Here is an 18,415-nt window from a genome sequence, read left to right on the forward strand (position 1 = left end):
TGCTTGTTAGCCCTAACCCAAACCCTTGGCTATACAGATGCTTGTTAGCCCTAACCCTAACCCTTGGCTATGCAGACACTTGTTAACCCTAACCCTTGGCTATACAGATGCTTGTTAGCCCTAACCATAACCCTTGGCTATACACATGCTTGTTAGCCCTAACCCTAACCCTTGGCTATGCAGATGCTTGTTAACCCTAACCATAACCCTTGGCTATACAGATGCTTGTTAGCCCTAACCCTAACCCTTGGCTATACAGATGCTTGTTAGCCCTAACCCTAACCCTTGGCTATACAGATGCTTGTTAGCCCTAACCCAAACCCTTGGCTATGCAGATGCTTGTTAGCCCTAACCCTAACCCTTGGCTATGCAGATGCTTGTTAGCCCTAACCCTAACCCTTGGCTATACAGATGCTTGTTAGCCCTAACCCTAACCCTTGGCTATGCAGATGCTTGTTAGCCCTAACCCTAACCCTTGGCTATGCAGATGCTTGTTAACCCTAACCATAACCCTTGGCTATACAGATGCTTGTTAGCCCTAACCCTAACCCTTGGCTATACAGATGCTTGTTAGCCCTAACCCTAACCCTTGGCTATACAGATGCTTGTTAGCCCTAACCCTAACCCTTGGCTATGCAGATGCTTGTTAGCCCTAACCATAACCCTTGGCTATGCAGATGCTTGTTAACCCTAACCATAACCCTTGGCTATACAGATGCTTGTTAGCCCTAACCCTAACCCTTGGCTATGCAGATGCTTGTTAGCCCTAACCCTAACCCTTGGCTATGCAGATGCTTGTTAGCCCTAACCCTTGGCTATACAGATGCTTGTTAGCCCTAACCCTAACCCTTGGCTATGCAGATGCTTGTTAGCCCTAACCATAAACCTTGGCTATACACATGCTTGTTAACCCTAACCCTAACCCTTGGCTATGCAGACACTTGTTAACCCTAACCCTAACCCTTGGCTATGCAGACGCTCGTTAGCCCTAACCATAACCCTTGGCTATGCAGATGCTTGTTAACTCTAACCCTAACCCTTGGCTATGCAGACGCTCGTTAGCCCTAACCATAACCCTTGGCTATGCAGACACTTGTTAACCCTAACCCTTGGCTATACAGATGCTTGTTAGCCCTAACCCTAACCCTTGGCTATACAGATGCTTGTTAGCCCTAACCCTAACCCTTGGCTATACAGATGCTTGTTAGCCCTAACACTAACCCTTGGCTATGCAGATGCTTGTTAGCCCTAACCCTAACCCTTGGCTATGCAGATGCTTGTTAGCCCTAACCCTAACCCTTGGCTATACAGATGCTTGTTAACCCTAACCCTAACCCTTGGCTATGCAGATGCTTGTTAGCCCTAACCCTAACCCTTGGCTATGCAGATGCTTGTTAGCCCTAACCCTAACCCTTGGCTATACAGATGCTTGTTAGCCCTAACCATAACCCTTGGCTATACAGATGCTTGTTAGCCCTAACCCTAACCCTTGGCTATACAGATGCTTGTTAGCCCTAACCCTAACCCTTGGCTATGCAGATGCTTGTTAGCCCTAACACTAACCCTTGGCTATGCAGACACTTGTTAACCATAACCCTTGGCTATACAGATGCTTGTTAGCCCTAACACTAACCCTTGGCTATGCAGATGCTTGTTAGCCCTAACCCTTGGCTATGCAGATGCTTGTTAGCCCTAACCATAAACCTTGGCTATACACATGCTTGTTAACCCTAACCCTAACCCTTGGCTATGCAGACACTTGTTAACCATAACCCTTGGCTATACAGATGCTTGTTAGCCCTAACCATAACCCTTGGCTATACAGATGCTTGTTAGCCCTAACCATAACCCTTGGCTATGCAGACGCTTGTCAACCCTAACCCTAACCCTTGGCTATGCAGACGCTCGTTAGTCCTAACCATAACCCTTGGCTATGCAGACACTTGTTAACCCTAACCCTTGGCTATGCAGACACTTGTTAACCCTAACCCTAACCCTTGGCTATGCAGATGCTCGTTAGCCCTAACCATAACCCTTGGCTATGCAGATGCTTGTTAACCCTAACCCTAACCCTTGGCTATGCAGACGCTCGTTAGCCCTAACCATAACCCTTGGCTATGCAGACACTTGTTAACCCTAACCCTTGGCTATGCAGACACTTGTTAACCCTAACCCTAACCCTTGGCTATGCAGATGCTCGTTAGCCCTAACCATAACCCTTGGCTATGCAGATGCTTGTTAACCCTAACCCTAACCCTTGGCTATGCAGACGCTCGTTAGCCCTAACCATAACCCTTGGCTATGCAGACACTTGTTAACCCTAACCCTTGGCTATGCAGATGCTCGTTAGCCCTAACCCTAACCCTTGGCTATGCAGATGCTTGTTAACCCTAACCCTAAACCTTGGCTATGCAGATGCTTGTTAGCCCTAACCCTAACCCTTGGCTATACAGATGCTTGTTAACCCTAACCCTAGCCCTTGGCTATGCAGACGCTCGTTAGCCCTAACCATAACCCTTGGCTATGCAGACACTTGTTAACCCTAACCCTTGGCTATGCAGACACTTGTTGACCCTAACCCTTGGCTATGTCGACACTTGTTCATTTGTGCAAGTGGTGTCGGTGAAATTATTGAATAACATGTATGTGTACATTTATTTTGCAAAGCTTGCATGTAAACCTTCATAGAACCTTAACCAGGCCTCTGTAACCCTAATCCACGCCTCTGTAACCCTAATCCAGGCCTCTGTAACCCTAATCCAGGCCTCTCAGAGGTACTTAGAGGGACTGAACCCTAAACCTCCAGAGGCCTCTCAGAGGGACTTCAGTCTGTACAGCTGAATGAGCATTCAGCCTCTCAGACTGAACAATGAGGAAGGAATGACAGACATGTGTTTGTAACAATGAGAAAGGAATGACAGATATGTGTTTGTAGTTGTAGACAGATTCTTCAGGGAAGCTGAGTTGTTAGCTGCTTTTCCACCACCCAGATCCCAGGCTTCAGTAACACTGTACTGTACTGTATTGTTCTTAACTCACTGAAACATTAGTACACAACCCTGGTTTAACTAGTATTTAATGTCAAGACTAATAACAACAATAACATGTCTATAGTTATAGTTCTCTATTTTTAGGGTAGATTCAGCAGCATGCTGGCTAGCGGTCCTATTCATTCATCCAGCAGTGAGACTGGTTCTGTGTTGTTTAATCTGAGCATGGAGGAGCCAGGTACTTGTGATTCCAGGAGGGTCGTTGATTTCTATCCCAGAAATAAGTAAATCAGGACTCATTACTGTTGGATGAGATACCTAGATTTGTCTGTGTAGCAGTGTATGTACAGAGAGTGGGTGTGGGGGGGGTAATCAGAATGTATGTCTTTGTGCTCTCCAGGAGCACGAGTACAGGACATAAATACAATGCTCCCAAACATTTTAAACCTGCATCAGGAAATGTAGTTTATTATAGTTCATGTGGGATTCAATGACATTAGGAAGGAATGCTCAGAACAACTGAAGTTGGATTTTTAAAGAACTGATTGGGACTCTGCTTGATACCAACAAACACCTCATAATATCTGGCCCTCTGCCCTTCCTAAATCGTGGCATTGAACGGTTTAACAGACTGTCAGCCCTCCATAACTGACTATGAGACAATTGCAGCTTTGTGTGTGTAACATTGATTGACAGTTTTGACACCTTCTGGAAACAAAGCTCGTATTATAAGGAGGATGGAATCCACCAAAATAATGTGGGTTACTGGATCCTTCACAGCATTATAAGGCTGCGTTGAGACAATGACTTATCAATGACCCGAGTCCAGCTCATTTAATCCCTACCAAATGTACATTATCCCAGGGGCGTTGGAAGACACAATGTAAGTAACCTAATTTATGTGTCTCTAACTGACCTGAATGCCTCTAATGATCCCACAGCTATTGTATGCAGTAATCATGTGCCTATGAAGCAGAGTTATACTGTTAGCACTGAGGTGGTGTACTCTAGTAGGAAGACCACTGTGTGCAGCTCATCCTGCACTAACATAAATAACATGAGCATGTCTACCTCTTGTCTGTCTTGTTAGACTTCAGTGCAGCTTTTGACATTATCGATCATAGTCTGCTGCTGGAAAAACTTACAGTGGCAAGTGAAAGTATTCACCCCCTTGGCATTTTTCCTATTTGTTGCCTTACAGCCTGCAATTAAATTGGATGTTTGGGGGGGTTGTATCATTTGATTTACACAACATAACTATTCACCACCCCAAAGTCAATACTTTGTAGAGCCACCTTTTGCAGCAATTACAACTGCAAGTCTCTTGGGGTATGTCTCTATAAGCTTGGCATATCTAGCCACTGGGATTTTTGCCCATTCTTCAAGGCAAAACTGCTCCAGCTCCTTCAAGTTGGATGGGTTCCGCTGATGTACAGCAATCTTTAACCTGTTAGGGATAGGGGGCAGTATTTTCACGGCCAGATAAAAAACGTACCCGATTTAATCTGGTTACTACTCCTGCCCAGAAACTAGAATATGCATAGAATTAGTAGATTTGGATAGAAAACACTCTAAAGTTTCTAAAACTGTTTGAATGGTGTCTGTGAGTATAACAGAACTCATATGGCAGGCCAAAACCTGAGTAGATTCTATACAGGAAGTGCCCTGTCTGACAATTTGTTCTCCTACTAGGGCATCTCTATCAAAAATACAGCATCTCTGCTGTAACGTGACATTTTCTAAGGCTTCCATTGGCTCTAGGAAGGCGCCAGAAAGTGGAATGAGAGCTCTCCAGTCTCTGGGCCACCAAGTACTAAGTCATGTTTTGCAGAGGGGTCAAATACTTATTTCCCTCATTAAAATGCAAATCAATTTATAACATTTTTGACATGCGTTTTTTCTGGATTTTATTGTTGTTATTCTGTCTCTCACTGTTCAAATAAACCTACCATTAAAATGATATAGACTGATCCTTTCTTTGTCAGTGGGCAAACGTACAAAATCAGCAGGGGATCAAATACTTTTTTCCCTCACTGTAACAGATGCAGTGAAATTAGATAAAAAAAACAGATAAAAATACACCTTCTGAAACAGCGGGGACTGTGAAGCAACACAAACAGACACATGCATACAAACGGTAATACACGCACTATACACACACCAACAAATTAATTTTGTGTTGTAGATATGTGGTAGTAGAGTAGGGGCCTGAGGGCACACACTTAATGTGTTATGAAATCTGCTGTGAATGTATCGTAATGTTTAAAAAAAATGTCATAATTGCCTTAATTTTGCTGGACCCCAGGAAGAATAACTGCTGCCTTGGAAACAACTAATGAGGATCCATAATAAATGCAAATACAAATGTCCAGTGGCGTGGATGTGGGGGGTTAATCAGAATGTACAGTGCATTCGGAAAGTATTCAGACCCCTTCACTATTTCCACACATTGTTACGTTACAGCCTTATTTCAACATTGATTAAATTGTTTTTCTTCTTCATTTTTTGCATATTCATAAAATAAAAAAATACTGAAAAATGACATTTACATAAGTATTCAGAACCTTTACTCAGTACTTTATTGAATCACCTTTGGCAGCGATTTCAGCCTCGTGTCTTCTTGGGTATGACACTACAAGCTTGGCACACCTGTATTTGGGGAGTTTCTCACATTCTTCTCTTCAGATCCTCTCAATCTCTGTGAGGTTGGATGGGGAGCGTTGCTGCACAGATATTTTCAGGTCTCTCCAGAGATGTTAGATTGGGTTCAAGTACGGTCTCTGGCTGGGCCATTCAAGGACATTCAGAGACTTGTCCCAAAGCCACTCGTGCATTGTCTTGGCTGTGTGTGTAGGGTCGTTGTCCTGTTGGAAGGTGAACCTTCGCCTCAATCTGAGGTCCTGATTGCTCTGGAGCCGGGTTTCATCAAGGATCTCTCTGTACTTTGCTCCATTCATCTTTCCCTCGATCCTGACTAGTCTCCCAGTCCTTGCCTTTGAAAAACATCCCCGCAGCATGATGCTGCCCCCACCGTGCTTCACTGTAGGGATGGTGCCAGGTTACCTCCAGATGTGATGCTTGGCATTCAGGCCAAAGAGTTCATTCTTGGTTTCATCATACCAGAAAATCTTGTTTCTCATGGTCTGAGAGTCCTTTGAGTGCCTTTTGGCAATCTCCAAGCGGGCTGTCATGTGCCTTTTTCAGAGGAGTGGCTTCCGTCTGGCCACTCCACCATAAAGGCCTGATTGGTGGAGTGCTGCAGAGATGGTTGTTTTTCTGGAAGGTTCTCCCATCTCCACAGAGGAACTCTGGAGCTTCTACCCTGATTGCTCAGTTTGTCCGGGCGACCAGTTCTTGGAAGAGCCTTGCTGATTCCAAACTTCTTCCATTTAAGAATAATGTAAGCTACTGTGTTCTTGGGGACCTTCAATGCTGCAGACATTTTTTGGTACCCTTCCCCAGATCTGTGCCTCGACACAATCATTTCTCGGAGCTCTACGGACATGTCCTTCGACCTCATGGCTTGGTTTTTGTTCTGACATGCACTGTCAACTGTTGGACCTTATATAGACAGGTGTGTGCCTCTCCAAATCATGTCCAATCAATTTTATTTACCACAGGTGGACTCAAATCAAGTTGTCGAAACATCTCAAGGATGATCAATGGAAACAAGATGCATCTGAGCTCAATTTCAAGTCTCATAGCAAAGGGTCTGAATGCTTATGTAGGCATTTCTGTTATTTATTTTGAACACATTTGGAAACATTTCTAAAAACCTGTTTTCGGTTTGTGATTATGGGGTATTGTGTGAAGATTGATGAAGAACATGTTTTATATAATCCATTTTAGAATAAGGCTGTAATGTAACAAAATGTGGAAAAACGGAAGGGGACTGAATCGTAATGTAATGCTAATCAGATCCTCTCTTTATTCTCAGTGATCAGAGCAAAGATCTCTGGGGAAAAGGTTGTGTCTCCTAGCAACAGCTCTTCTCCTTACCTGAAGATGATCCAATATGAGATCAAACTGATCAAGGTGAGTCCAGTAGAACCTTGGTCCTGTATTTACATCTTTATCTACAGTAGAACCTTGGTCCTGTATCTACAACTCTATCTAAAGTAGAACCTTGGTCCTGTTTCTACAGCTTTATCTACAGTAGAACCTAGGTCCTGTATCTATAGCTTGATCTACAGTAGAACCTAGGTCCTGTATCTACAGCTTTATTTACAGTGGAACCTTGGTCCTGTATCTACAGCAGAATATTGGTCCTGTTTCTACAGCTTTATCTACAGTAGAACCTTGGTCCTATATCTACAGCTATATCTACAGTAGAACCTTGGTCCTTTATCTACAGCAGAATATTGGTCCTGTATCTACAGCTCTTTCTACAGTAGAACCTTGGTTCTGTATCTACAGCTTTATCTACAGTAGAACCTTGGTCCTGTATCTATAGCAGAATATTGGTCCTGTATTTACAGCTCTATCGACAGTAGAACCGTGGTTCTGTATCTACAGCTCTTTCTGAAGTAGAACCTTGGTCCTGTATCTACAGCTTTATCTAGGGTAGAACCTTGGTCCTGTATCTACAGCTCTATCTAAAGTAGAACCTTGGTCCTGTATCTACAGCTTTATCTACAGTAGAACCTTGGTCCTGTATCTACAACTCTATCTACAGTAGAACCTTGGTCCTGTATCTACAGCTTTATCTAGGGTAGAACCTTGGTCCGGTATCTACAGCTTTATCTAAAGTAGAACCTTGGTCCTGTATCTACAGCTCTATCTACAGTAGAACCTTGGTCCTGTATCTACAGCTTTATCTACAGTAGAACCTTGGTCCTGTATCTACAGCTTTATTTACAGTGGAACCTTGGTTCTGTATCTACAGCTTTATCTACAGTAGAACCTAGGTCCTGTATCTATAGCTTGATCTACAGTAGAACCTTGGTCCTGTATCTACAGCAGAATATTGGTCCTGTTTCTACAGCTTTATCTACAGTAGAACCTTGGTCCTATATCTACAGCTATATCTACAGTAGAACCTTGGTCCTTTATCTACAGCAGAATATTGGTCCTGTATCTACAGCTCTTTCTACAGTAGAACCTTGGTTCTGTATCTACAGCTTTATCTACAGTAGAACCTTGGTCCTGTATCTATAGCAGAATATTGGTCCTGTATTTACAGCTCTATCGACAGTAGAACCTTGGTCCTGTATCTACAGCTCTTTCTGAAGTAGAACCTTGGTCCTGTATCTACAGCTTTATCTAGGGTAGAACCTTGGTCCTGTATCTACAGCTCTATCTAAAGTAGAACCTTGGTCCTGTATCTACAGCTTTATCTACAGTAGAACCTTGGTCCTGTATCTACAACTCTATCTACACTAGAACCTTGGTCCTGTATCTACAGCTCTTTCTGAAGTAGAACCTTGGTCCTGTATCTACAGCTTTATCTAGGGTAGAACCTTGGTCCGGTATCTACAGCTTTATCTAAAGTAGAACCTTGGTCCTGTATCTACAGCTCTATCTACAGTAGAACCTTGGTCCTGTATCTACAGCTTTATCTACAGTAGAACCTTGGTCCTGTATCTACAGCTTTATTTACAGTGGAACCTTGGTTCTGTATCTACAGCTTTATCTACAGTAGAACCTAGGTCCTGTAACTACAGCTTTATTTACAGTAGAACCTTGGTTCTGTATCTACAGCTATATCTACAGTAGAACCTTGGTCCTGTATCTACAGCTTTATCTACAGTAGAACCTTGGTCCTGTATCGACAGCTTTATTTACAGTAGAACCTTGGTCCTGTATCTACAGCTTTATTTACAGTAGAACTGTCACGTCCTGACCAGTATAGAGGATTATTTGTTATTGTAGTTTGGTCAGGACGTGGCAGAGGGTAGTTAGTTTATGTATTCCGGGGTTTTGGGTTTCTTTTCTATGTTTGTGTTTCTATGGGTTTTCTATCTGTTCTGTTTCTATGTTAGTTAATTGGGGTGTGGACTCTCAATTGAAGGCAGGTGTTTTCTAGTTGCCTTTGATTGGGAGTCCTATATATTAGGGTGTGTTTGGTCTTGTTGTTTGTGGGTAGTTATTTTACACTGCTAAAGTATCTGTATAGCCTGTAAAACTGTTACTAGTCGTTCTTGTTTATTGGTTTCCCGTGTTCACTTTATTCAAATATAATTAAAGATGAGCATACATATCCCGGCTGCGTTTTGGTCTATTCAACACGGCTATATTCGTGACAAGAACCTTGGTCCTGTATCTAAAAACGGTTGATCAAAGTGAGTCCAGTAGAACATTGGTACTTTATCTACTAAAAGTTGATCAAGGTGAGTCCAAGAAACCTTGGTCCTGCATTGCATCTAATAAAGGTTTACCTGCAGTTTTATCTACAGTCAGTCCTTAAATTATAAATGGGGATGTGCCAGAACAAATAGTGAGCGCTAGAGGGGGATGACCTGGGGAGTTCTGATGTACCGGAACACATGAGAAAAGAAATCACCTGTATGATAAAGCATCGCATGCATATCATCACATTTGTGTAGTGGCATAGAGCAGTAGAGTAGAGGTCAGTTATAGTTGCACACATGGGGAACATTTTTAGTAGCTTAGGGTTGGCAGAATCTTTTTTAATACAGCACAAATGATTGAAATGGCAGGCTACTTTGACACTGACAAACTGAGATCAATAAAAATGACCTCGTCTTGAATACGTCATGGTCTAGGTGTGTGGAAACACAAATTGTAGGCTAAAATAGGAGGAAATTATAAACATATCAAAATATATTTTATATTTGAGATTCTTCAAAGGAGCCACCCTTTGCCTTTATGACAGCTTTGCGCACTCTTGGCATTCTCTCAACCAGCTTCACCTGAAATGCTTTTCCAACAGTCTTGAAGGAGTTCCCACATATGCTGAGCACTTGTTGGCTGCTTTTCCTTCACTCTGCGGTCCAACTCATCCCAAGCCATCTCAATTGGGTTGAGGTCGGATGATTGTGGAGACCAGGTCATCTGATGCAGCACTCCATCATTCTCCTTCTTGATCAAATAGCCCTTACACAGCCTAGAGGTGTGTTGGGTCATTGTCCTCTTGAAAAACAAATGATTGTCCCACTAAGTGCAAACCTGTAGATGGGATGGCGTATCGCTGCAGAATGTTTTGGTAGCCATGCTGGTTAAGTGTGCCTTGAATTCTAAATTAATCACAGACAGTGTCACCAGCAAGGCACCCCCACACCATCACACCTCCTCCTCCATGCTTCACGGTGGGAACCACACATGCGGAGATCATCCGTTCACCTACTCTGCGTCTCACAAAGACACGGCGGTTGGTACTAAAAATCTCAAATTTGGATTCATTAGACCAAAGGACAGAATTCCGCAGGTCTAATGTCCATTGCTCGTGTTTCTTGGCCCAAGCAAGTCTGTTCTTCTTATTGCTGTCCTTTAGTAGTGGTTTCTTTGCAGCAATTTGACCACGAAGGCCTGATTCACGGAGTCTCCTCTGAACAGTTGATGTTGAGATGTGTCTGTTACTTGAACTCTGTGAAGCATTTATTTGGGCTGCAATTTCTGAGGCTGGTATCTCCAATGAACTTATCCTCTGCAACAGAGATAACTCTGTGTCCTTCTATCCTGTGGCGGTCTTCATGAGAGCCAGTATCATCATAGCGCTTGATAGTTTTTGCGACTGCATTTGAAGGAACTTTAAAAGTCCTTGACATTTTTTTGAGCTGTTCTTGTCATAATATGAACTTTGTCTTTTACCAAATAGGGCTATCTTCTGTATACCACCCCTACCTTGTCACAAAACAACTGATTGGCTCAAATGCATTAAGAAGGAAAGAAATTCCACAAATTAATGTTTAACAAGGCACACCTGTTAATTGAAATGCATGCCAGGTGACTACTTCATGAAGCTGGTTGAGAGAATGCCTTGGCAAAGGGTGGCTACTTTGAAGAATCTCAAATATAAAATATATTTGGATTTGTTTAACACTTTTTTGGTTACTACATGATTCCATATGTGTTATTTCATAGTTTTGATGTCTTCAATATTATTCTACAATGTAGAAAATAGTAAAAATAAAGAAAATCCCTGGAATGAGTAGGTATGTCAAAACTTTTGACAGGTACTACACATGTACAAATTACCTCAACTATCCTGCACATTGATTCGGTACTGGTACCCCCTGTATATAGCCTCATTATATTTTTCACTTTAGTTTATATAGTAAATATCTTCTTAACCTGTTAGGGCTAGGGGGCAGTATTTGCACGGCTGGATAAAAAAAATGTACCCGATTTAATCTGGTTACTAATCCTACCCAGTAACTAGAATATGCATATACTTATTATATATGGATAGAAAACACTCTAAAGTTTCTAAAACTGTTTGAATGGTGTCTGTGAGTATAACAGAACTCATTTGGCAGGCAAAACCCTGAGACATTTTCTGACAGGAAGTGGATACCTGATGTGTTGTATTACCTTTAAACCTATGCCATTGAAAAACACAGGGGCTGAGGAATATTTTGGCACTTCCTATTGCTTCCACTAGATGTCACCAGCCTTTACAAAGTGTTTTGAGTCTTCTGGAGGGAGATCTGACCGAACAAGAGCCATGGAACGATGATGGCCCATTAGACACCTGGCACGCGAGTTCATGTTGGGTACCCTCGTTCCAATACGTTATAAAAGAGGATGCATTCGTCCACCTTGAATATTATTCATGTTCTGGTTAAAAAAGGCCCTAATGATTTATGCTATACAACGTTTGACATGTTTGAACGAACGTAAATATATTTTTTCCCCTCGTTCATGAAGTGAAGTCCGGCGGGCTTAGATCATGTGCTAACAAGACGGAGATTTTTGGACATAAATGATGAGCTTTTTTGAACAAAACTACATTCGTTATGGACCTGTGATACCTGGAAGTGACATCTGATGAAGAGAATCAAAGGTAATGGATTATTTACATAGTATTTTCGATTTTAGATCTCCCCAACATGACGACTAGTCTGTATCGCAACGCGTATTTTTCTGGGCGCAGTGCTCAGATTATTGCAAAGTGTGATTTCCCAGTAAGGTTATTTTTAAATCTGGCATGTTGATTGCGTTCAAGAGATGTAAATCTATAATTCTTTAAATGACAATATAATATTTTACCAATGTTTTCTAATTTTAATTATTTAATTTGTGATGCTGACTTGACTGCCGGTTATTGGAGGGAAACGATTTCCTCAACATCAATGCCATAGTAAAACGCTGTTTTTGGATATAAATATGAACTTGATAGAACTAAAAATGCATGCATTGTCTAACATAATGTCCTAGGAGTGTCATCTGATGGAGATTGTAAAAGGTTAGTGCATCATTTTAGCTGGTTTTATGGTTTTGGTGACCCTGTCTTTGAATTGACAAAACATTACACACAACTCTTGTAAATGTACTGTCCTAACATACTCTAAATTTATGCTTTCGCCGTAAAACCTTTTTGAAATCGTAAAACGTGGTTAGATTAAGGAGATGTTTATCTTTCAAAGGGTGTAAAATAGTTGTATGTTTGAAAAATTTGAATTTTGACATTTATTTGGATTCAAATTTGCCGCTCTTGAAATGCACCTGCTGTTGATGGAGTGCACCACGGGGGGGACGCTAGCGTCCCACCTAGCCCATAGAGGTTAACTCTGTTGTCTTAAGAACTGCGTTGATGGTTAAGGGCTTGTAAGTAAGCATTTCACAGTAAGGTCTACACCTGTTGTATTCGGCGCATGTGACTGTTGTCATGACGTTGCCCTCTTTGGGTACAGCGAGCACAGTTGACCCCCTCCCCCTGCACCTCCCCCTGCACTTCTTCACCATCTCCCGCTGTCTCCTACACCCAGGCTGCTGTGGTCAGAAGGGGTCGTAAATTCCTAAGAAAATGTCCCACCTCATGGCCACAGTATAAAGAGACAGTGTTTTCATGGAGAGACAAAGGAATTCTTCCACCTCACAGAATTAGAGAACCGAACGACATTTATGTTCTGGAGAAGGTATAAAAGATTGGTGAAGAATCCAGCTATGAACTGGTCCGTTTGGTACAATTTTGTGAAACTCATGAGAGACAATACGGCCATATTACCATAATAATGTTTATATACTAGCCTCAGCTATGAGACTTACATCTAAATGGTTGTATAAAATTAACCTGTTGGGGCTAGGGGGCAGTATTTGCACGGCTGGATAAAAAAATGTACCCGATTTAATCTGGTTACTAATCCTACCCAGTAACTAGAATATGCATATACTTATTATATATGGATAGAAAACACCCTAAATTTTCTAAAACTGTTTGAATGGTGTCTGTGAGTATAACAGAACTCATTTGGCAGGCAAAACCCTGAGACATTTTCTGACAGGAAGTGGATACCTGATGTGTTGTATTACCTTTAAACCTATGCCATTGAAAAACACAGGGGCTGAGGAATATTTTGGCACTTCCTATTGCTTCCACTAGATGTCACCAGCCTTTACAAAGTGTTTTGAGTCTTCTGGAGGGAGATCTGACCGAACAAGAGCCATGGAACGATGATGGCCCATTAGACACCTGGCGCGCGAGTTCATGTTGGGTACCCTCGTTCCAATACGTTATAAAAGAGGATGCATTCGTCCACCTTGAATATTATTCATGTTCTGGTTAAAAAAGGCCCTAATGATTTATGCTATACAACGTTTGACATGTTTGAACGAACGTAAATATATTTTTTCCCCTCGTTCATGAAGTGAAGTCCGGCGGGCTTAGATCATGTGCTAACAAGACGGAGATTTTTGGACATAAATGATGAGCTTTTTTGAACAAAACTACATTCGTTATGGACCTGTGATACCTGGAAGTGACATCTGATGAAGAGAATCAAAGGTAATGGATTATTTACATAGTATTTTCGATTTTAGATCTCCCCAACATGACGGCGAGTCTGTATCGCAACGCGTATTTTTCTGGGCGCAGTGCTCAGATTATTGCAAAGTGTGATTTCCCAGTAAGGTTATTTTTAAATCTGGCAAGTTGATTGCGTTCAAGAGATGTAAATCTATAATTCTTTAAATGACAATATAATATTTTACCAATGTTTTCTAATTTTAATTATTTAATTTGTGTTGCTGACTTGACTGCCGGTTATTGGAGGGAAACGATTTCCTCAACATCAATGCCATAGTAAAACGCTATTTTTGGATATAAATATGAACTTGATAGAACTAAAAATGCATGCATTGTCTAACATAATGTCCTAGGAGTGTCATCTGATGGAGATTGTAAAAGGTTAGTGCATCATTTTAGCTGGTTTTATGGTTTTGGTGACCCTGTCTTTGAATTGACAAAACATTACACACAACTCTTGTAAATGTACTGTCCTAACATACTCTAAATTTATGCTTTCGCCGTAAAACCTTTTTGAAATCGTAAAACGTGGTTAGATTAAGGAGATGTTTATCTTTCAAAGGGTGTAAAATAGTTGTATGTTTGAAAAATTTGAATTTTGACATTTATTTGGATTCAAATTTGCCGCTCTTGAAATGCACCTGCTGTTGATGGAGTGCACCACGGGTGGGACGCTTGCGTCCCACCTAGCCCATAGAGGTTAATGAATAAGGATAGAACTGTTTGTGATATTGTGTAATGTGATTTTGGACTGTTTAATGATGGAAACTCCAATTCCCTTTGGAGTCTTAACCTGTTTGGGCTAGGGGGCAGTATTGAGAATTTTGGAAAAAATATGTGCCCATTTTTAACTGCCTCCTACACCAACTCAGAAGCTAGAATATGCATATTATTGTTCAGGTTTGGATAGAAAACACCCTGAAGTTTCTAAAACTGTTTGAATGGTGTCTGTGAGTATAACAGAACTCCTATGGCAGGCAAAAACCTGACAAGGTTTCATGCAGGAAGTGGCCTGTCTGACAAGGAGTCGTGCGTCTTGCATCTGTTTATTGAAAAGTAAGGATCTTAGCTGTAACGTGACAATTCCCAGGGCTCCAATAGGCTCTCAGGACGCGGGAAAATCATGAAGGTTGACGAGGCAGCCTCAGGCTGAAACAGATTATCATCTTATTCAAGTGTCCCATTAGGTGACAATGGAGTGAGGCGCGTGCGCGATTAGCCCCCGTGGAGTATTTTAATTCGGCTGTTTAGTTTATTGCAGATTCCCGGTCGGAATATTATCGCTTTTCTACGAGATAAATGGCATAAAAATTGGTTTTAAACAGCGGTTGACATGCTTCGAAGTACGGTAATGGAATATTTAGAATTTTATTGTCACGAATTGCGCCATGCGCGCGACACTTCTTTACTATTTCGGATAGTGTCTGGAACGCACGAACAAAACGCCGCTATTCGGATATAACGATGGATTATTTTGGACCAAACCAACATTTGTTATTGAAGTAGCAGTCCTGGGTGTGCATTCTGACGAAGACAACAAAAGGTAATCAAACTTTTATAATAGTAAATATGATTATGGTGAGTGCTAAACTTGCCGGGTGTCTAAATAGCGAGCCCGTGATGCCTGGGCTATGTACTTAGAATGTTGCAAAATGTGCTTTCACCAAAAAGCTATTTTAAAATCGGACATATCGAGTGCATATAGGAGGTCTGTATCTATAATTCTTAAAATAATTGTTATGCTTTTTGTGAACGTTTATCGTGAGTAATTTAGTAAAATGTTAGCGAATTCCCCGGAAGTTTGCGGGGGGTATGCTAGTTCTGAACGTCACATGCTAATGTAAAAAGCTGGTTTTTGATATAAATATGAACTTGATTGAACAAAACATGCATGAAGATCATCAAATGTGAGTGCTGCATTTAGCTGTCTTCTGGGTTTTGGTGACATTATATGCTGGCTTGAAAAATGGGTGTCTGATTATTTCTGGCTTGGTACTCTGCTGACATAATCTAATGTTTTGCTTTCGTTGTAAAGCCTTTTTGAAATCGGACAGTGTGGTTAGATTCATTCTCGGTTCAACATTACCATGTAACTTATTACTTTGTACAGTAGTAGTAATTATTGGTTAAACATTAAAATCTAACACAGTACTTTCTATAAAAGTCATTGGCTCAACATTAACATGTAACTGATCACAGCTGGAATGTATTTCACAGTACAAACTTATGTTTGATACAGATGCACTGAAATGATTTCCCCTTCAGTATGGTATGGTACATGTAGATTATAGTTGGAGCACTGCGCAACACTAGAGGTTTGTATGGTACCTTAATTCAACACCCGCCATCGCCAAATGCAGGTAGATTTTGGCGTTGGCAGGTAAAATGTATATTTCACCAGTCACGTTGGTGGGTGGTCAAGGCTCCACAGCGCATTTCACTCACATTTCTAAATAAAAAGTCAAGTTGATTACTGTAAATGCTGTAAAATAAATGCTGCTGTAGCTGTTTTCAAAGTATTTCTGCCATTTTGTTTCATAGCTAGTAAAGTAATCGCACAAAGTCAAAGAACTACGAATCCTATATAGCCTATCCCACCTCGCGCTGCAATACCTCCCTCGGGGCTGTGCACACCTGAAGAGCTGAGTGAAAGATACATTTTTAGAAGTGCTACTCACAGGTATAAAAGTTGGTCTAATTTACTTGAAACGAAAGTCTACTGAAGTGTCCTTGTGTTTCTTGGCTATTTACATTGTTTTGTTCACAAGCTAGGTTGTTTTTCAATGTTTGAGTTTCAACTGTTAGGGAAGAGAATACAACATGGCTTCTAGTCAGACTCTCAATCTCACAGGCACTAACATGACTCTAGTCGTTTTACCACTGTGATATTTTGGTTAAAAGACATTTAATTTTAAACAACATATCACATTACTTCTTAATAGTAATACATTTGTGTTTGTTGGTGTAATTTTTGCTGGTACATTTTTTTTAATGGCTGGTAGTTAATTTTAGGCCCTGGTTGGAGCACTGTGCAACACTAAAGGTATGTTTTTGTCCTCCACCCTGTAGATGTTTAAAGGCTTTGAGAAGGTGAAGGACATCCAGTATGTGTACACACCCGTCTTCTCCTCCCTGTGTGGAGTCAAACTAGACTCCAACAACAAGGTCCACTACTTGCTGTCAGGTAAAGTACTGCTTCATAAGAAAATAGAACACTGCTGGGCTGGGGAATAGAGGCCATCACCTATGGTTCATATGATGAGAGAACACTGCTGGGCTGGGGAATAGAGGCCATCGCCTATGGTTCATATGATAATATAACTGCACCTGTACATAGCCCATCTGTAAATAGCCCATCCAACTACAGCATCCCCATACTGTATTTATTTATTTATCTTGCTCCTTTGCACCCCAGTATCTCTACTTGCACATTCATCTTCTGCACATCTACCATTCCAGTGTTTAATTGGTATATTGTAATTACTTCTCTACCATGGCCTATTTATTGCCTACCTCCCTTATCCTACCTCATTTGCACACACTGTATATAGACCTTTTCTACTGTATTATTGACTGTACGTTTGTTTATTTCATGTGTAACTCTGTGTTGTTGTTTGTGTCGAACTGCTTTACTTTATCTTGGCCAGGGCGCAGATGTAAATGAGAACGTGTTCTCAACTAGCCTACCTGGTTAAATAAAGGTGAAATAAAAATAAATAAATAAATAACACTACTGGGCAGGGGAATAGAGCCCATCACCTATGGTTCATATGATAATAAAACACTACTGGGATAGGGGAATAGAGCCCATCACCTATGGTTCATATGATGAGAGAACACTGCTGGGCAGGGGAATAGAGCCCATCACCTATGGTTCATATGATAATACAACACTACTGGGATAGGGAATAGAGCCCATCACCTATGGTTCATATGATAATACAACACTACTGGGATAGGGAATAGAGCCCATCACCTATGGTTCATATGATGAGAGAACACTGCTGGGCTGGGGAATAGAGCCAATCACCTATGGTTCATATGATGAGAGAACACTGCTGGGCTGGGGAATAGAGCCCATCACCTATGGTTCATATGATAATAAAACACTACTGGGATAGGGAATAGAGCCCATCACCTATGGTTCATATGATAATAAAACACTACTGAGATAGGGAGTAGAGCCCATCACCTATGGTTCATATGATAATTAAACACTACTGGGATAGGGAATAGAGCCCATCACCTATGGTTCATATGATAATAAAACACTACTGAGATAGGGAGTAGAGCCCATCACCTGTGGTTCATATGATGAGAGAACACTGCTGGGCTTTTCAATAGAGCCAATCGCCTGTAGTTCACATTATAATAAAACACTACTGGGCATGGGAATAGAGCCCATCACATATCCAAATCAAATCAAATGTTATTTGTCACCTCCACATGGTTAGCAGATGTTAATGCGAGTGTAGCAAAATGCTTGTGCTTCTAGTTC

General features: G+C 41.3%; 2 protein-coding genes across 2 annotated transcripts in view; one reads left to right on the top strand and one right to left on the bottom strand.

Moving 5' to 3' along the window:
- LOC106566274 (synapsin-1) overlaps positions 1-18,415 on the bottom strand; it is a 222,766-nt gene that overhangs the window by 91,016 nt on the left and 113,335 nt on the right. The gene's annotated exons all lie outside the window — the stretch shown is intronic.
- LOC106566273 (metalloproteinase inhibitor 4) overlaps positions 1-18,415 on the top strand; it is a 45,022-nt gene that overhangs the window by 14,682 nt on the left and 11,925 nt on the right. The window contains exons 2-3 of the mRNA XM_014134161.3: positions 6,928-7,025; positions 16,987-17,101. Coding sequence (XP_013989636.1) covers positions 6,928-7,025; positions 16,987-17,101 — 213 coding nt within the window. The remainder of the gene's footprint in view (positions 1-6,927; positions 7,026-16,986; positions 17,102-18,415) is intronic.

This window comes from Salmo salar, chromosome 12 (assembly GCF_965601325.2).
Source record: "Salmo salar chromosome 12, fSalSal1, whole genome shotgun sequence".
Taxonomy (NCBI): Eukaryota; Metazoa; Chordata; class Actinopteri; order Salmoniformes; family Salmonidae; genus Salmo; species Salmo salar.